The 20,481-nt window shown below is 41.9% G+C and overlaps 2 protein-coding genes, 1 long non-coding RNA gene and 1 pseudogene across 3 annotated transcripts; 1 reads left to right on the plus strand and 3 right to left on the minus strand.

Annotated features, from left to right (window-relative positions):
* Positions 1–926: 926 nt before the first annotated feature.
* Positions 927–6,333, minus strand: LOC5518970 (zinc finger CCHC domain-containing protein 8). The gene is made up of 3 exons (XM_001638793.3): positions 5,180–6,333; positions 4,610–4,804; positions 927–2,182 (listed from the first exon to the last, which is right to left on the minus strand). The coding sequence occupies exons 1-3, from the start codon at positions 6,297–6,299 to the stop codon at positions 1,467–1,469; spliced, it is 2,031 nt and encodes a 676-aa protein (XP_001638843.1). The 5' UTR covers positions 6,300–6,333; the 3' UTR covers positions 927–1,466.
* Positions 6,334–11,676: 5,343 nt separating this feature from the next.
* Positions 11,677–14,488, plus strand: LOC116602283 (annotated as a pseudogene).
* Positions 14,163–19,770, minus strand: LOC116612537 (neurocan core protein-like). The gene is made up of 6 exons (XM_048730247.1): positions 19,477–19,770; positions 18,820–18,856; positions 17,701–17,838; positions 16,781–16,903; positions 16,095–16,262; positions 14,163–15,383 (listed from the first exon to the last, which is right to left on the minus strand). The coding sequence occupies exons 1-6, from the start codon at positions 19,768–19,770 to the stop codon at positions 15,160–15,162; spliced, it is 984 nt and encodes a 327-aa protein (XP_048586204.1). The 3' UTR covers positions 14,163–15,159.
* A 387-nt stretch (positions 19,771–20,157) lies between these two features.
* On the minus strand, positions 20,158–20,447 carry LOC125568348. Its single transcript, XR_007312271.1, has 2 exons — positions 20,414–20,447; positions 20,158–20,291 (listed from the first exon to the last, which is right to left on the minus strand). It is a non-coding gene; the product is annotated as an uncharacterized LOC125568348 (long non-coding RNA).
* Positions 20,448–20,481: the final 34 nt, after the last annotated feature.

Genomic DNA, 20,481 nt, shown 5'->3' on the forward strand with positions numbered 1-20,481 from the left:
CAGCTAGTTTTTTCCCCCTTTACCGGAAGCCGTGCAAGTAGACACAGCGTAAATAAAACCAAAACGACTCCGTCACACGAGATGGGAAGGGGGAGGGGTTGCGGAGCGTAAGACGGCTCAAGAATTTTAAAGATGGTATCAAAGCAAACTCTGAGGGTACGTTAACGTTTTACTTCAAGCGCTTCGATAATAAAAACATGTTGCAAGAATGAGAGAATGAAAACTTACATAAATGCTCTCATAAATCAAGCAATTGTAAGTACTTTGTCTCCTAAAAAGACAGCTATAAAAAGGTTATATGGTTGTTACTAAACACGTAGACATTTTCGCGCTACATTCTGTATTTGTGCTTCTGGCAAGTTTGCAATGCAATAAAATAAAAGCACTGTGAATGTTTTTTATTAAAATGTTGCGATTATTAAAATAAGTTCTTTAGCGCGATAATCAAAACGCACAAAAATATCCACGTTTACAAGATTCCTCGCCAAGGATGAAGGAATCCGTGTGGGTCGGAACAGGAGGGTAGCAATGCTTGCATCCCCCTTTTTAAGTTTTGCCCGGCATATCTGTTCCCCAAAAAGGAAAAAACTATATATGTTATTTATGTTACTGTTGAATCCGTTGTATCGCGACGCCACATTTTCGAAACATCGATTTGTTTTTGTCTTTTGGGATTTTCTGTTCCGCCAGTCAAATTATTCTAAGCCAATCAGATTCTTGCCATCTCTCGCCTAGTGCAGTTGCCTGGCTTTCTGTCGCGACACTGTCTGGTTTTCGTCCAAAAGATAGCCAGGGAAGTGCACAAAGCGGGATTCTGATTGGCTCAGAATGGTTTTACTGACGGAACAGAAAACCAAAACAAATCGTGTTTTGAAAACGCGGGTCGCAATACAACGGATTCGACAGCAAGTCTAGATTGAATTTTCTTCGAATTAGTCGGAAAATGACACATGCATCATGTACATTACAACTGGTGGTCTGTCCCTAACGGCTTTGTCCGATTATTTCCTAAAACTCTTAGCGTTTTCTAAAAGTCTGTGTTTACTTAGAATCGGAGACACAAAAAGGCTGAGTCATACTAACGTCATAAAAACGAGCATGAAATACTATGCCAAAATAATAAACCCAAGCTATAGTATCTCGACGAGTTGTGGTAAAAGATAATGAAATTATGGTCATTCTTCTATAAAAAATATATCATTTGCAAGATTTTAAAAATATGGAAGACCAAAAAACACATTAAGTACCTTATGTAAGATTTACGGTAGAGGAATTAAGTCTGTTAGATTCCAGTCCACACTACCACATTTTTCTTTCAGTGTGTGGTTAAATCTAACATGAACACTGCCATCATTGTTCTGGCAATGTATCCAGAATCCTGTAATCAATTTTGGTAATTCCAAGTTGTGATTCCAAATTGCCACTAATGCTTCAGGACACTTGAATCAAGAGTTTACATAAATCGACTACCTCCTTCTTTTCTTGACTTTCTGTAAGATCTCCTTCAGCTTATCGTAGCGCCCTGATGACACCTGGATGTTGCCGTATACAGGGTCCAGCCACATCACTCTATCTTCAAAGCTGACCTTCTGTAGCACCGTACTACTAGTGTAAAACCTAGTCAGTAGGTCCATCGGTAACTTGACTGCAGGCAAAGGAGGCGGGGAGCAATGGGTCTTACCATGCCCTTTACTAGATGGAGCCAGGGGTTCCTCAACCCACCAGTCACGATAGCCCTTTAATTCCCCTTCTTTTCCCCCTCCCTCTTCTGTCTGCACCCCTTCCCCTTCACTTTGCACCTCTTCCTCCTCACTTGCCACCCATTCATCTACAGTCACATAATCCTGATATTTCTCTTCACCATCCTCCTCACTTAGCTCCCCTTCTTCTTTACTACAAGTAGAGATTCTCTTCCGTTTGACCCTTCTCTTGCTTGGGCCACCCTTCTCTTTTAACTCTGTGTTTGGTGATGGCGAGGGTGTGACAGCTGGTAGATGATGCTTCTGGTGTAACCTCTTTATCAACTTCTCCTCTTCCTCTCCAATCTGGAGTCCAGGGTGGCAAGGAGAGTAGCCACCACCCTCATCTGCTGATTGGTTGTTGTCATAGCGACCACGCTTGCGATCTTTGGAGTGCGGAGAATCTGTTGGAGTGCCTAGGTCAAAATGTATTGGGCCAGAAACTGAAAGGGAATGAAGATACTAGTTTAATCAATCTGCTTTAATACCAAGATCTATTTTAGGAGTGGAAAAATGTGCAACATTGATTGTGTGTATTCTGCCTGTAAAAAGATCTAAGCAACTAAGTTTAATTCTTAGAAGACACTGAGACTTGTTGAGACACGTTTTTATTGACCGTTTGAATATCTCACGACTGATTGGTCAGAACAAACATTCCGCACATACTTTATTTCCGGTTTCCACAGTTTTACTGGTCACGCCTGTAATATTGAAACCTAAACCAGCTTTAAACATGAGGTTCCGCTATAAAAAGGAAAGCTCCCCCCACCCCTAGGCTCGAATTGGCAATTATAATCAAAACACTGCCAGTCGGTTGGATAAAGCTATTTTTGCACAGGTAACAAGATAGTTGTGTTAATAGATTGATATACTAGTGATTTGCTGTCCACTCACGTTTTGGCTGCTGATCCATAATCTAACGCATCTGCATAAATCATTATTGCGCTGTGATGAAAATGCTTGTATTTCAGAGCGCACACAACTTGGTATAGCATTATTTTACTATAAATAGAAACAGTTTAGGTGGGCAAGTCTAGGAACAATATTTAATTTAGTTTAGAATAAGAAATTTGAATTGTTGACTCATTTACGGCTGATTGATGACTAATTGTTCTTGAGCCTTGGGGTGGGAGGAGCTTTCCCTTTTATAGCGGAACCGTGTGTTTAAGGCGAATCATCCCAGTTAATGTCTTCATTTGCGACACCATTCAATTTTTCAATTCCTAGTTGTGGCACTGGGTCTGAAGATTTTGGCCCTAATCTTTCGATAAAAGCTTAATTTTCCAAAAAATTCCAATAGTCTGTGAAGCTAACATTAAATGAGCGGTCATAAATTTCAGACCCAGTGACGTCATAACACATACAGTAGCATGCTTGAAGATCCAACGTACTTTGCGGATGCAAAGTTCTCAAGAAAGACTAGTTCTGGGGATGTGACAAGTCGGAAGCTTAAGCCAATTTACAGTAAGTAACCATTCATGCAAGAACTACAGTAGGCAAAGTCCCATTGTCTTGCAGCAAAAAGCTTTATCATAGCTTTCCCACATAGGATATTTTTCATAAAAAACACACAGGCACTAGATATAGAATATAGTGAGAATTTGAGGAAATTACATGAAACATGTGCTCCCTAATATATCTTTCCAAGATTTTCTGTTTTGAGCCAACCAAAAGAAAAAACAGAAATAGTTTTTCTTGACATAATTTTCACAAGGTTCCCCACGTTAGATTATATAAGCCATATTACACATACTAATAAATCCTAAAACTAAAAATTTAAAAACATTAGGCATCATTTAGTTTTAAGTGTAACTAATATTGTAATTTCTTGTCTTGACCAATCAAATTTTAAAAAATAACAAAGGCAATTTTTACATACAAGCGTGCATATGCTGTTAGGTTGCCTAGTTCTTACACAGAGCATTACATAAAAATTACATCAAAATTACTGTATTCTATCTTTGAGATACCAAAATTTGTCAGAAATATGACACTTTTGGGTCAGTGCACATCAAATCGTTCTCATTTTCGATTTGTTTGAACTTTTTGTGAAGAAATGCTGTCCAAGACAAAATGTGGGGAATTTAGCATTTGTTTATGTTATGTGCATGCTGCAGCCGGACGCTACAGAAGGCGAATTTTCACTTGTAAGTTTAAATTTGTTTCAATATAAATCTGATCTCCCAGCACTTGGAGCTTTATCGCTTCCTCTTGGACGATCGACCTTAGTAGGCGAACAACAACAACAACAGGGTTCTCAGGAGAAATTTTATCCAATTTTGCAGGCTTCTTTGAATAGAAGTGGCAAGATTTGGATTACCAGGCTTTTACCGAAGCCTGTTGGTAGCTGAGCAATAACATCGCTCTTTCCTATAAATACAACTGGATCACAAGCAATTGTTCTGGCTTCCTAGTTTCTCTTATCACGCAAAACAAAAGAAATTGATTCATCAAGCAGGCAAAGTATTTGTCAGCAATGTGAAGGACTTAAAAGTAAACACTGCTTTGCTGTGATTGGTCCTTTTTTCCACACCAAAAAATGGCCCAGTCACAGCAGGGCAACTCCTAGCATTTTGGAATTCAAAATTGTTACAAACTTTTCATCAGATCTTGCATGGGACGACCTTTGGGAGCACCCGCAAAGCATGCTGGATCTTTAAGGATGAACTCATATGAATTGGGCACAAAATTAAACATTGTCTCAAATAAATAACAGGGTGATTCACCTTCAATGGACAACCAACATTTTAACAGTTATTATGCTCAAGTTAGTGACGACATGCACTTTATCTTGAGAACATCAAAAATCATTAACTAACCATCTAGAGATCCCTTTTTATCAGACTCAAAATAAAAAAATATTGTCATACCTTCATCATCTAAGTCCATGTCACTCACTCCAGCCTCTGTATCTGAAAGTCTTCTCTTTCTGTCTCGTCTACGAATCTCTCTAGACTGAGAAATCTTCTGAGCAGAACCTTGTTTGTACCACCACTCCATCTCTTGGATTTGGTGTCGTCTTTGCATTGCTGGGAAACCCATCTTCGTACCACAATCTATTCCACCTGTAAAAAATATGTTTCTTACATTTTACTAAAACTGTTTCAAATATTTCTATAGAGCACCAGTTACTGTAATGATGCTAAACACCTCTCAAATTTGTGGGTGTTTTATTTTCAAACACTTGAAAGTTACATTTAATATGTGCAACAGTTAATATTTTTTGTACATTTTTTTCTTTTTGTGCAATCTCCACAATCACTCCCACAACTTTATTATTTTCACACATTTGAAAGTTACAATGTTTAAAACAGCTTTGTGCTAAAAGAAGAATCAAATGTATCAGAAAAATATCAACATTTCCTGTGGTTGATGATTTCTGTAGCATTAGTATTAGCAATTATTTTTGAAGTACTAGTATTAGCAGTAGTATAACTAACCTTCAGGTAAAGGGCAGTTGAAACCTGGGTATTTGACAAACAACGACTTTTTGTCATTACTTTTTTCCTCTGATGATTTATCATTGTCTAGACATTCATCATCATCATCATCCATGATATAATCATCAACATTTCCAGTGGCATCATAAAGAAGCAAACTTGGTTTCTTTGATGACGGCAAGTACCCAGGAGGGTAACCAAGGCAACGCATCTTATACACAAATGGTGGCACTTCATTTTCCTCAATTCCTAAAGCCTCGCGCAAGTTAGGGCTTATAACTCCTGGCTTGAACTCTCCAAACCTTTTCTCATTTATGTGATACCTAGAGCCTTTGACTATAGGTGATGTGAACTTATTCAAAAACTTTCTACGTTGGGATTCTATTTGTGCTTGATTGTGTGGCTCAGGGCAGTTACTAAGGGCATGTCCTACAGCTCCACAATTGAAACACGTTTTCTTTCGGGAAACACGAACTTTGGAGGAGCTATCCTCGATAAAGGGTAAAGCTACAAAGTAGACTTGTTCGTATAACGGTATATCCCAACCACTACTATCACGTGGATTAAACTCATGAAGCGGTAAACCACAGCAGTCAACGCAATAGATATCAAAATACCGCACACAACTCACAACCGAATCACAGTTCTTATTCGTGTTATCAATAAAACCATCCAGGACCTCGCTGAACTCTTCCAAAGAAGGCTGAACATGTGGATATATGAATTCATCATCTTCCTCTGACGACTTTGAGTTTTCCCCTTGAAGTGCTACTCCTAGTGTTGCTAGGAACGCTTCGATTCTGCTGCGGCTTGATAACGATTGTTGGTTGCTAAAGAAGGTCGCTTGAGCGATTGGATTTTGAGGTAGTACTTTCGAATCTTTCCCGGGAAAGATAAATTTGCCGAGTGCCATTTTCAAACGATAATTTTCGAGCTTCAGATCTTCCATTGATTGGTGCTGCGAGCTTTCCTCCTTTACAAATGCTTCGGGAAATGATAAACACGAGGACTTGGGTTTTCCACTGTCTTCAAATTCAGAAAAAAGAAAACTCTCGTCGAAAGAATCGACGGATTTCCCGAAACCGTCCGCCATGTTGGGATTGGGTAGGTAAACTTGCATGAGCAAGCGGGTAGAGGGAAAGGACTGGTGCGAGACCGCTAGCACCCGAAATCCTAAAATCAAGACGATTCCATCCCCGATCAATGCATTCTTTAGCAAAAAAGATTAATCACCATGAAAAAATGCTTTGCCAATTCTATGACAAAAAATCCATATAACGCAATTATTCAAATAAAATTGATATCAATGGCACTTACTAGCTTCCGCATACAACTTAAAAAAAAATTAGTATTGACAGGGGCTCATAAGTAGGGGCAATCATCATATTATATAAATGTCACAGCGTTTCCTAGGATCAGGCTATTTTTAGACGCGCGCGCACGAACTGGCCAATCAGCTACATTGACGTTGGTCGCGCGCGCGAGTGACGTGAGGCTGCACGCGCAAATTGCAGTTAGGAAGAATATATTTTTATCGATGATCCGTCGGTTTTCTTTGTTTACCAAAAGAATTGCAAGTTAGAATTCAAAGTCATAGGTAGGGTTGGATTCATATTGAAAAAGAGAGCAACAAAAAGTCAAAGTACCGAAGAGAGAACATAGCTTTTTGTCTGAGACTGCGCGTGCAGTTGAGCTCAGCCAAAACGTCAACACAAAGGTTGAATCTGATTGGCTCATCCGCGCGTCTAAAAATGGCCTGATCCTAGGAAACGCCGTGACACCTATATAGTACCAGAACATGAGGAAGTTGATTGCCCCTACTTATGAGCCCCTGTATTGATGGGTCGGATTTAGTGTCCTCCCACATTTCTCCCCCAGGTGGAATAAATGCTCATTTAAAAAGCTTATAAACTACAGACTAACAATAGCCAAGCAAAGCATTTTTATCAGCATGGGAGGCAGACCCAAATCCACTCAAACAACCGAGGTGCACGAAGACTGCCCAACCGGGACTGTCTCTGATAAAAGCGATGGTTTGAGCTCTTTACTACACGGGCAAGATGTTGCTGTCTCCTCTCCTAAAACTCAGGGTTTGTACCCCTGGGTGTAGGGTGTTGTACCCGTTGAGATGGTCGCAAAAGGCTAGCACGATGACACATGTGATACCACACCCTCTGCTAGCGAAGTCCAGGATGTAGGGCGTGGCCGTAAGCGTGCGAGGTGCGTGTAGCTGGCGGTAATTGCCGTCTTTGTGGTGATTGTGGCAACTGCAGTCCTGTGAGCTGTCCTCCGAAAAACGGCAAATGGCACTGGTTAGATCTGATAATGTATTTTTCAACGACTTCTTTTTTATTAAATGGGCTTTCTAAGATTTGATTGAATGAATGTGGAAATTTTTAAAGTAACCGACGTTCTAAGATAGCCGGACTTTGCCCAACTTGAAACATTTTTCAGATTTTATCTAAATATCCTGATTTGTGTTACTTCCTGAAACGCGTTTGCCTTTTCGAGTGCGGTCCTGTTATTGTTATTGTTTACTCATTTCATGCACGAAGTTTACAAATAAACATCGCTCTGCATATTTTTGTGCTTGTTGTCCATGCCAGTCTCCCAGAACAACACAGATTCCATCCAATCAGCGACTAATAATACTGGGGGCTGCGAGAGTCATAGCAATGCAACCTGTATCAGTACCGCGGGCTCGGATGTATGCAGATGCAGAATTGGATACTCTCTGGCAATGGACTAAGTCGTGTCGGTAAGAGAGCGATTCCCTGCGGGAAATAGAGAAGGGTGGAAGGAGGTAATACAGAATTGGATACTCTCTGGGGCAATGGACTAAGCTGTGTCGGTAAGAGAGCGATTCCCTGGGGGAAATAGAGAAGGGTGGAAGGAGGGAATACAGAATTGGATACTCTCTGGGGCAATGGACTAAGCTGTGTCGGTAAGAGAGCGATTCCCTGCGGGAAATAGAGAAGGGTGGAAGGAGGTAATACAGAATTGGATACTCTCTGGGGCAATGGACTAAGCTGTGTCGGTAAGAGAGCGATTCCCTGGGGGGAAATAGAGAAGGGTGGAAGTAGGGGATACAGAATTGGATACTCTCTGGCAATGGACTAAGTCGTGCCGGTAAGAGAGCGATTCCCTGGGGGAAATAGAGAAGGGTGGAAGGAGGGGATACAGAATTGGATACTCTCTGGCAATGGACTAAGCTGTGTCGGTAAGAGAAAGATTCCCTGGGGCAAATTAAATAGGGGTGGAAGTAGGGGATACAGAATTGGATACTCTCTGGAAATGGAAGAGTTGTGTCGGTAAAAGAGCGATTCCCTGGGGGAAATAGAGAAGGGTGGAAGGAGGGGATACAGAATTGGATACTCTCTGGAAATGGAAGAGTTGTGTCGGTAAAAGAGCGATTCCCTGGGGGAAATAGAGAAGGGTAGAAGGAGGGGATACAAAATTGGATACTCTCTGGCAATGGACGAGTCGTGTCGGTAAGAGAGCGATTCCCTGGGGGAAATAGAGAAGGGTGGAAGGAGGGGATACAAAATTGGATACTCTCTGGCAATGGACGAGTTGTGTCGGTAAGAGAGCGATTCCCTGGGGGAAATAGAGAAGGGTGGAAGGAGAGGATACAGAATTGGATACTCTCTGGCAATGGACTAAGTCGTGTCGGTGAGAGAGCGATTCCCTTGGGGAAACAGAAAAGGGTGGAAGGGGGATACAGAATTGGATACTCTCTGGAAATGGACGAGTTGTGTCGGTAAGAGAGCGATTCCCTGGGGGAAATAGAGAAGGGTGGAAGTTGGGGATACAGAATTGGATACTCTCTGGCAATGGACTTAGTCGTGCCGGTAAGAGAGCGATTCCCTGGGGGAAATAGAGAAGGGTGGAAGGAGGGGATACAGAATTGGATACTCTCTGGCAATGGACTAAGCTGTGTCGGTAAGAGAAAGATTCCCTGGGGGAAATAAAGAAGGGTGGAAGTAGGGGATACAGAATTGGATACTCTCTGGAAATGGAAGAGTTGTGTCGGTAAAAGAGCGATTCCCTGGGGGAAATAGAGAAGGGTGGAAGGAGGGGATACAGAATTATGGATACTCTCTGGAAATGGAAGAGTTGTGTCGGTAAAAGAGCGATTCCCTGGGGGAAATAGAGAAGGGTGGAAGGAGGGGATACAAAATTGGATACTCTCTGCCAATGGACGAGTTGTGTCGGTAAGAGAGCGATTCCCTGGGGGAAATAGAGAAGGGTGGAAGGAGGGGATACAAAATTGGATACTCTCTGGCAATGGACGAGTTGTGTCGGTAAGAGAGCGATTCCCTGGGGGAAATAGAGAAGGGTGGAAGGAGGGGATACAGAATTGGATACTCTCTGGAAATGGACGAGTTGTGTCGGTAAGAGAACGATTCCCTGGGGGAAATAAAGAAGGGTGGAAGGAGGGGATACAGAATTGGATACTCTCTGGAAATGGACGAGTTGTGTCGGTAAAAGAGCGATTCCCTGGAGGAAATAGAGAAGGGTGGAAGGAGGGGATACAAAATTGGATACTCTCTGGCAATGGACGAGTTGTGTCGGTAAGAGAGCGATTCCCTGGGGGAAATAGAGAAGGGTGGAAGGAGGGGATACAAAATTGGATACTCTCTGGCAATGGACGAGTTGTGTCGGTAAGAGAGCGATTCCCTGGGTGAAATAGAGAAGGGTGGAAGGTGGGGTGCAGAATTGGATACTCGCTGGGGCAATGGACTAAGCTGTGTCGGTAAGAGAGCGATTCCCTGCGGGAAATAGAGAAGGGTGGAAGGAGGGGATACAGAATTGGATACTCTCTGGAAATGGACGAGTTGTGTCGGTAAAAGAGCGATTCCCTGGAGGAAATAGAGAAGGGTGGAAGGAGGGGATACAAAATTGGATACTCTCTGGCAATGGACGAGTTGTGTCGGTAAGAGAGCGATTCCCTGGGGGAAATAGAGAAGGGTGGAAGAAGGGGATACAAAATTGGATACTCTCTGGCAATGGACGAGTTGTGTCGGTAAGAGAGCGATTCCCTGGGTGAAATAGAGAAGGGTGGAAGGTGGGGTGCAGAATTGGATACTCTCTGGCAATGGACGAGTTGTGTCGGTAAGAGAGCCATTCCCTGGGGGAAATAGAGAAGGGTGGAAGGTGGGGTGCAGAATTGGATACTCTCTGGCAATGGACGAGTTGTGTCGGTAAGAGAGCGATTCCCTGGGTGAAATAGAGAAGGGTGGAAGGTGGGGTGCAGAATTGGATACTCTCTGGCAATGGACGAGTTGTGTCGGTAAGAGAGCGATTCCCTGGGGGAAATAGAGAAGGGTGGAAGGAGGGGATACAGAATTGAATACTCTCTGGCAATGGACTAAGTCGTGTCGGTAAAAGAGCGATTTCCTGGGGGAAATAGAGAAAGGTGGAAGGAGAGGATGCAGCATTGGATACTCTCTGGCAATGGACTAAGTCGTGTCGGTAAGAGAGCGATTCCCTGGGGGAATAGAGAAGGGTGGAAGGAGGTAATACAGAATTGGATACTCTCTGGCAATGGACTAAGTCGTGTCGGTAAGAGAGCCATTACCTGGGGGAAATAGAGATGGGTGGAAGGAGGGGATACAGAATTGGATACTCTCTGGCAATGGACGAGTCGTGTCGGTAAGAGAGCGATTCCCTGGGTGAAATAGAGAAGGGTGGAAGGTGGGGTGCAGAATTGGATACTCTCTGGCAATGGACGAGTTGTGTCGGTAAGAGAGCCATTCCCTGGGGGAAATAGAGAAGGGTGGAAGGTGGGGTGCAGAATTGGATACTCTCTGGCAATGGACGAGTTGTGTCGGTAAGAGAGCGATTCCCTGGGTGAAATAGAGAAGGGTGGAAGGTGGGGTGCAGAATTGGATACTCTCTGGCAATGGACGAGTTGTGTCGGTAAGAGGGCGATTTCCTGGGGGAAATAGAGAAGGGTGGAAGGAGGGGATACAGAATTGAATACTCTCTGGCAATGGACTAAGTCGTGTCGGTAAAAGAGCGATTTCCTGGGGGAAATAGAGAAAGGTGGAAGGAGAGGATGCAGCATTGGATACTCTCTGGCAATGGACTAAGTCGTGTCGGTAAGAGAGCGATTCCCTGGGGGAATAGAGAAGGGTGGAAGGAGGTAATACAGAATTGGATACTCTCTGGCAATGGACTAAGTCGTGTCGGTAAGAGAGCCATTACCTGGGGGAAATAGAGATGGGTGGAAGGAGGGGATACAGAATTGAATACTCTCTGGCAATGGACTAAGTCGTGTCGGTAAAAGAGCGATTTCCTGGGGGAAATAGAGAAAGGTGGAAGGAGAGGATGCAGCATTGGATACTCTCTGGCAATGGACTAAGTCGTGTCGGTAAGAGAGCGATTCCCTGGGGGAATAGAGAAGGGTGGAAGGAGGTAATACAGAATTGGATACTCTCTGGCAATGGACTAAGTCTTGTCGGTAAGAGAGCCATTACCTGGGGGAAATAGAGATGGGTGGAAGGAGGGGATACAGAATTGGATACTCTCTGGCAATGGACGAGTCGTGTCGGTAAGAGAGCGATTCCCTGGGGGAAATAGAGAAATGTGGAAGGAGAGGATACAGATTTGGATACTCTCTGGCAATGGACTAAGTCGTGTCGGTAAGAGAGCGATTCCCTGGGGAAATAGAGAAATGTGGAAGGAGAGGATACAGATTTGGATACTCTCTGGCAATGGACTAAGTCGTGTCGGTAAGAGAGCGATTCCCTGGGGAAATAGAGAAGGGTGGAAGGAGGGGTTTGTCCTGTCGTCACACAGCAGAATCCTTTGTTATTGGTTTTGACTTATTCATCATATTGGGGATTTTGAATCACTATAAGGCTGTTATTTTACTTTTCTTATTCGTTTTGCATGCGGTATTCAGACGGGGACAGTATCTCCACGGGATTATTATCGGATTGGCTACAAAAAAATTATAACTTACCAGTTATGACATACATACCAGAGTGATCTAGTATGTTTTTTTTTTAATCTAATTTACTGATGCTTTATAGTTTTGTCTACAAATAACATGTATTTTGCCAGCCGAAAGTGGACTCTTGGCCGTTATGTGTTTGTGTGCGTGGGGGGGGGGGGGGGGGGGGGGGGGTTGAGGGGGGGGGGGGGGGGTTGGGGTGGTATCATAAAAAGAATATACTTTAAAATAGACTTAATTGGGTCAATCAATACATAAGAAAGACAGTTACCATACAGTATTGACAAATAAATTAGGGCGGATGGCCTGTTAAATATCGTTGATCCTTCCTTTGTCTCTTGTCGGTTGAGGTTTCTGTCGTAAACTGGTGCGATGAAAATATTGTATATGGCAACACTACCCGACCCCTCCCTAATCTAATGACCCATCTCTTAGCTGTAATAGCCAATCCTAATACCAATACTAAATAAAGGCGAGATCACAATACATCACAGACATTGACGAGTGTGTGACTGGATTAAACAGTTGCCATACCAACGCTACGTGTATCAACACGATTGGCTCATTCACGTGCAGATGTAAAAGTGGTTACTATGGTGATGGAAAAAGATGTGTCCCGGATGTTGGTAACGTAATTTTTTCTCGGCGTTTTCGGGTACTTTTGCATGCTAAACATTGAATATATATATTTTTGCTCAATATGTTGTACTGAAGTCGCTCAGAACTCCTCCACAGATGGCGTTACACAGATACACAGATATTACGAAACATCACAAAGAAGGTCGGACATATTCCAAACATTAGAATAGGAAGTTCCTAACTCAAACATATGCAGACATCCAACAGCGAGAGCATTGCAGGAATATAGAAAAATGTACCACCCTTCATCGGTGTATTAAGGAGACTCGCCGTATGTTCCAAAATGGCGGTTACGATAGCAAACTCCGGGGTTTTCTCGCCTAAAAAAATCCAACAACTACAGGTCGGCTACAAGCAAGGACGTATTATACCAATAAGTAATGCTAGAAATAGTTTAATTACAAGATTTTCTAATGCCAGCATGTAAATAGTTGCTGTCAGGATTACTTGAACGTAGAGACAATGTTGAGTCTTTTAGCAGAAACCTTCTTTTCTTACAGGTGTGTTACCTGTTACCTGTCCTCCTGCCGTGTGGCACATAGGGCCTTCTTACAGGTGTACTGCGACATAACCCCTAATAGGCGTGGATGGGCGCTTGCAGCGCGCTTTTCAAACAATGATGGTAAAAACTGGATGCGAGACGAAGGTCCCTGGTAGTACGACCAGCGGTCGGCAGTAGGTGACGTCATATACCTGTCTATCAATAGCGACATGAACCCCGCAGCCTTCTGGCTACTCAGGGGGAAGAATTTCAAGTTGGCCCGTAGTGATGACTTCAATCACATTGCTCTACTCGCCACCACCGATAACTGCCTCGAAGGCCAGACGTTTAGAGAAAAGATAACGAGCTAAGGGAACTTCAGGAATGGCGCTTTCTGGGCGAGTAATAGATGTCATTGCAATTGTAGTGTAAAGTATGGTGGGTTGTATAGAAGCACTGATGGCTTTTCGCAACACTCTTGCAATGGAAAGATACAGGGCAGCAAATACATTGGATTCTGGTGCGACACTGGAGTGGTGGGGAGGGTACAGTGATGATGATCGGTGGAGGGGGGGGGGGGCAGGGTGTAGCAGGGTAAACCACGGCATTGGCGCGACTGAAGCTAATGAGGCCTCAGTTTTCGACTATGGAACAGGTAAAATGGATTTTAGCGATGATGTGAAAACAACTTACAAACATCTTACTCTCTTAAATCTTTGGCTCGAAAACTGAACTTTATGGAGTTTGCTAGACTTCGGAGCTTAAGAACCAGGGATTGCGTTAGTAATACACAGTTCAATTTCCATCCCGCTAACCTCCCTGGGTAAGATAAACAACCAATTTTTTCTCAAGATCATGCAGAACAGGTTACTAGTTTACAGGTCAGATGGATTAAGTTCTTAATCTTTCCTAGCGTGCTTTTATTTTTGCTTGGAATGCTTATGTTTTACCATTGACTGCATCAGTATATTTTACAGAACAATTGTGTATGATGAACATTTTTAAATGTGGATATCTTAAATGTGGATTTTTAAATGTGGATATTATAAAGATGGATACTTTCTTTATTCGGTTTCCTATACATGATTCCTAATAGTACCACAATATTAACTCCTCAGAAACAAGCGATGACCTCGCCTACACCATTCTGATCACAACTAATCAGATTGACAAGTTATGGATGAAGCTATTAAAAGTAGCTTTTGTTTACGCTTTCAATTTCAGTTGATTTTGCTCAGAAGTGTAGAAGCCCGCTCGTAAGGGTCATGTAGAAGCTAATCAGAAGCTTTCACTACATTGGATTGATGCACCACAGACAAAAAAAACAAAACAAACAAAAAAACAATAGAACGAAAATACAATAGAACAACGAGGTAATCCAGCCAATAGAACAACGAGGTAATCCAGCCAATAGTCAGTAGTCCTATGCAAAAGTAGACAAAAGACAGATTACGAACTACTCAATCAACAACACCACGAAGCTCGGGAGCAATTTTAACTATATTCATTCAAACAATTAAGGTGAGCTCCGTGTTGGTTCGGTATATACGGCAGCTTTCTCTCTAACATATGGTGGGCCTACTCATGAATCTTGCAGTATACTCTACTATGGAGCGATATTCGTCGGATTTGAGTGCAAAAGGAATGCTGGGGATGGTGTCGTGGTCCTGACTGTGTGATTGGTCGGAATGTAATGTCCCTAGCATACTGATCGGGTTTCCTGTGGCTTGTAATAGTTGTGACGTCCCAGATTCCACGCTTCCGCACAGTTCGTCTACGGGCCCCGGATAAACTAGTAGGAACACCAGAGACAAGATGATTTATATCGACCAATAAGACTGTCTAAATAAACATAATTACTCAGACTCATGATATTGTAGATGCAAGATAAGGTTTAATTCATGCCGGCTCTAAGGGGTATCGGCACACAAAGGGGTAACTGTTGGCAACGGAAAAGTCGATCCAAGTCTTGGACTGATTAAAAAGGTAAGTACAATCCTTATCTTTGCCATTGTCACTTGGTTTTTTAAAAGCCCATTGTGTGAAGTCTACCGATGTTCCATCACTCCACACAAACGCCTTTTCGTTCTTGAGATCGTTGAGGCCGATCCAGTAGGCGTTTCCTAAAAGAGGGTAGGAGTTCTGTAAATCATATTAAGAGCAACGCCAGCCACGTTTTCTCTCTACACTACATCCGATAGAAGACCTATAAACGCCTCAATTGCTTCTCTCTATCGCTCCATCCTTCAAATAGTTACGGTCGACTTTTGCAACCCCCGTCTCAGTCACTGCAGCGCCCCCCACCCCCCCCCCCCCCACACACACACACACACACACACACACTTTTCTGAGCGGATGTTTCTTTATATACGAACAATTTTTTAAACCAACGGGTTTCAAGCGGTACATTTGCAACCGACAACAAATTTATTGATCTGATGAAAATCCAGTGCATAAAAACATAGGTTATCCCCGCGTTTTTATAAATAGCGCTTCAGAATTTAAAACCACCACAAACCCCTCCCCTGAAACAACTAACGACTTCCCCACCCCAACTTTCGCCCCCCCCCCCCCCCTCTCCCACTTATGGGACCACTCCGCCGCCCCTGCTCCCCTCACACCCACTCGCATTTGTCCTTCCGTTTATTTGTCCATTCTTCAACACCCAACGACATCCGTCTCTCTTGTCCCTTCTTCACCTTCCTCCCTCTCGCATCACTCCAACCGCCTCCGTCCACCCGTCCTCCACTCATCAAAACTTTCCTCCCTTAACTCCGTCCTACATATCTCTACCGCATACCTCCCTTTCTCCTCCTCCCCTCTCCGGTACCTACCTTCCCCTAAACCAGAAACAAAGTCGTTCTCTTTTGCACTGTGTATCGAGGTCAGATTTCCTCCAATGTTTTGGCAATAACGGCTTGCATCCGTCCATGGTCGCTCCTCACTCACAAACTTATAGCAAAAGTGGTTAGCTTGGTAGATTTTCCAACCTTCAAGGCAACCTTTTATGGTCATAGAGAGATATAAAAATTAATAAATGGATTTCATGTTTGTCATCAGACAAGTCCCCTCCTCTTCACTCCTTTTTTTATAGTTGCATCACGGCAACCGAGTATAGCAATAATTAGTATTTCTTAGTATGTATTTACTCCCCCCCACTTCTCTTCATCCGGCTCTTCCCTTAGACAGAAGAGCCTCATTTCGCGCGATTTCGTATTTCCCTTTTCTCCAACACTACATGATACGGATTGCACCATATCTTAGAGCTGAAACCTATTAGAGGGGTGGCGAATGGTAAATCCGAGAAAATTCCGAGATGGAGAGAGGGCCTGAGAATCCGAGAACAAGAACTTCTTAAAAATTCTAAAAAAATCGCGAATAAAGTATAATATCTGGTTATAAATTCAATGGTGTAATTGTTATTTCCCGATTTCTTCACATGATGCGATATTTAAAATACAGAGAGGACAAAAAGAAAGGAGTGGTTTTCTAGGAATCTTTCGCTCCACGTGATACTTACGAGAGCAAATCTGTCCGTTGTCATAGCGACCGGTTGGACATTCACAGGTGTAGGAGCCGATGGTGTTTTTGCATGTAGTTCCTGCACGGCATGAATTACGGCGCTCTGTGCATTCGTCGATATCTACATAGCACATAAAGATGTTTTAACGGAATATTTGATCGCCCAGCCATGCGAAGAAAAAAATTGAAAAAAAAAAAAACAATTCAGTGATTTAACTACCTAACCTTTAAGCGAAAAAATAATCCAGTGATTGAAATAATTAAAATAACCCATGGAATCAGGAAAAAACGGCCAAGCTGTTACAGAATTCCTCTCATCGCAAAATATATTGACTAGCGTATATTCTATAACGTTGTTCACCGCATAATAATAATAATAATAATTTCTTCTGCGGAACAGACCAAAATGTAGGGATAAATATCCTTTGTCAGCCATTCCATTTTGGAACGCTTTATCTAAGCAGCTACAAAACACCCCTATTATTTATTGATTATAAGTATTCTGTTACATGTTAGTTCAATCAGGCTTTACATCGAGTATAAGCAATAGATGTGGCTTTTGTATAACGGTAGGGGAAAGAGTGAGGATGGAAGCCTTGGCTACAAGACCATAAATAACCGCGAGCCACGGACATGAAACCCACTTTACTTATCAATCCGATAAATAAGCTCTTCTAGGGCCGTGTATAGAGAAGGAGGGAACGCTTTTTTAATCGTGTTTTGTTTGGTGATATACAGCGCGCGTAGCAAGTGAAAAGATAAAAGGTACTATCTGGCCGCGCGCGAAGATTGAAGGGGAAGGGTTTCTTTGTTTAAATGGATCTTGAATCCTTGGTCTGAGCGTAAGAGCTACCCAGTTGACTACCCTTTTCCAAACTATTTTTTTTCTGTTTTTCTTTCCTATTAAAATTCCCTTACCCTGACACCCTGTTTGTGGATTCCCTTGAAAACCAACGTTGCACTCACAAGCAGCATGTGTTAGGTCAAATGACGTCACACAATGTGCATTTGTGCAGCAGGGAAAATTGCGCAATTTGCACTTCAAGTCAACTGCATCTGCAAAATATAAATCGGAGGCTTAAAACCGGAGGCTTAAACCGGAGGCTTAAACCGGAGGCTTAAGTCCGTAGTAGAGGGTGGGGCACTGGGGGCACATGCCCCCAAATATTTAAAAAGTAATAAGAAAATGACCAGTTGGGGCGTGGCCGTACCCTCAAATATTTTCTTAATGTTGCTGTATTGTGCCCCCCAATATTTCGAGGTCTGCTACGGCACAGTTAAAATAGGATGGAGGAAAAGTGGAAGACAAGAAACAAAGACGAGATGCGATGCGATGCGATGATGGGGGCTTTAAAATGACAACAGATTCAAGAGGGGGGGGGGAATGTTCTTCATTATCATCATCGTTGATATCATTATCATCATCGTTGATATTATTATCATCGTTGATATCATTATCATCATCGTTGATATCATTATCATCATCGTTGATATCATTATCATCGTCGTTGATATCATTATCATCGTCGTTGATATCATTATCATCGTCGTTGATATCATTATCATCGTCGTTGATATCATTATCATCGTCGTTGATATCATTATCATCGTCGTTGATATCATTATCATCGTCGTTGATATCATTATCATCGTCGTTGATATCATTATCATCGTCGTTGATATCCTTATCATCGTCGTTGATATCATTATCATCGTCGTTGATATCATTATCATCGTCGTTGATATCATTATCATCGTCGTTGATATCATTATCATCTTTGTTGATATCATTATCATCATCGTTGATATCATTATCATCATCGTTGATATCATTATCATCATCGTTGATATCATTATCATCATCGTTGATATCATTATCATTATCGTTGATATCATTATCATCATCGTTGATATCATTATCATCATCGTTGATATCATTATCATCATCGTTGATATCATTATCATCATCGTTGATATCATTATCATCATCATCATTGTCAGCATTATCACTATTAAAAACAATTTTTGGTAACTCACCCTCCGTGTTCTTTGGCTTATGGCAATGCCGTGAATCCTAATAAAAGATAGTAAACACACACACACATACACATTATTTCAACTTTTAATTTAAACTTCAATCTTTAAAGCACATTGCTCCATAATATACATAAAGCAGAACAAATATTCACAGTTAAGGGCCTATTAGACGTGAACCGTGGCCGGAACTGTAGAATAAAAATGTATAACCAGAACGTCAGGTTAAGATGGCAAAGCATCCTGCATTGTGTAAACACTGGCTTGTTACCATAGAAACATCAAATGCGCTTTTCGATAAATTCAAAAACGTTTTGCTTGCCCGATCAATTTTACAGATTCTAATAAAGTAAATGTATTATCTTATGTGATTTCTTTTAGGATTGACAAGGTTAGAGATATACGTCGTGATTTTATTTCATTTCATTTGACCCATATTTGACACATCTTCTTAAAGAGATAATTGAAATAAGGGTTTCGGTTCTTTAAAAGCTTTTGAAGGAAATATATTGGTGAAAAAAATCTCGAAAAATCAATGTTTGGGCGAAGTTTTTATTTTAGAATAAATATTTTTATAGGGGAAAAACATGTTTACAATAAGGTGATTTCAAAAAAGAATCAAGCATATCTAAACCGTCTATAAACAACAGCTCACACTACCTTGTATTGACGAATCTGGTGAAACACAGCAGCAGGTGAAAATACCAGACCTTTCTCACTCTCGAAGTGTTCAATGCCGCAAGGGCTGAGCTCACAAGAATTCCCACCGTTGGAGGCAGGAAGGTAGTTATAAGAGACGCATTCTGAGTCTTCTTCGCAAGCAATAATACATGCTAACCAATCTACAGCGAGGGACTGATACGGGATTCCAGGACCAATATGGTTTTGAATCGTGATCGAGTGTAATGCAAAGGCAGCACTGAGAAAAAATACATGGAAAGCGACGACTAACATTTTAGCGACCGAAAATGTTTGGAACATCGAACTTGTCGTTAAAGACGCCAGCTTGTTCTTAATAGGATTGTTTGATTTAGGTTTCGATAGCATGTCTTCCTTAAAGTAAATTATAATTTTCGTTCTCAAGTGTCAGCTTTTATTAAGGTACACAACTTAAGTGCACCAGTCCCTTAGATTCAACTGAGGAGTGCCAAATAAGACATTTCAAAATCGCTCAAAATTTGTTTAAAGTTAGCCCCTGGTTCTCTTTCGCAGAGATTTTGCACTTCAAGCAAACATTGGTGTTATTTCTTTCGATTCAGCAAATAAAAAAATGGGGGAATCAAATTCCCGAATTATAATGAAGCCGAACGCAACCCCCCCTGTCGAGCTCAAATAACGCGATTTTCTTGACAGACGTCTTTATTAGATACACATACCTGTTTGTACAGGAGACAAATCACAGATAATAAACTCTACCCTTACTGTATACTAATCTCAGATGCTGTATAATTGTCTTGGTTCATCCTTGGAAGTTACTGGAAGTCAATAAAGACATTACAATGAAAAATATTTGCTATTTTGTACAGACTTCAGTTCAGAACGCCTGTTTCATTACGCTCAATTGAAGTAAAAGATATTCAAACACGTCAGTTCTGACCTTCTGCCAAGAGGTTTCTGGGGAAAAGGCCGATTTATGAGATTAATTTCAATGCAAAGGTCAAGTAC

Source organism: Nematostella vectensis, chromosome 7, assembly GCF_932526225.1.
Source record: "Nematostella vectensis chromosome 7, jaNemVect1.1, whole genome shotgun sequence".
Lineage (NCBI taxonomy): Eukaryota > Metazoa > Cnidaria > Anthozoa > Actiniaria > Edwardsiidae > Nematostella > Nematostella vectensis.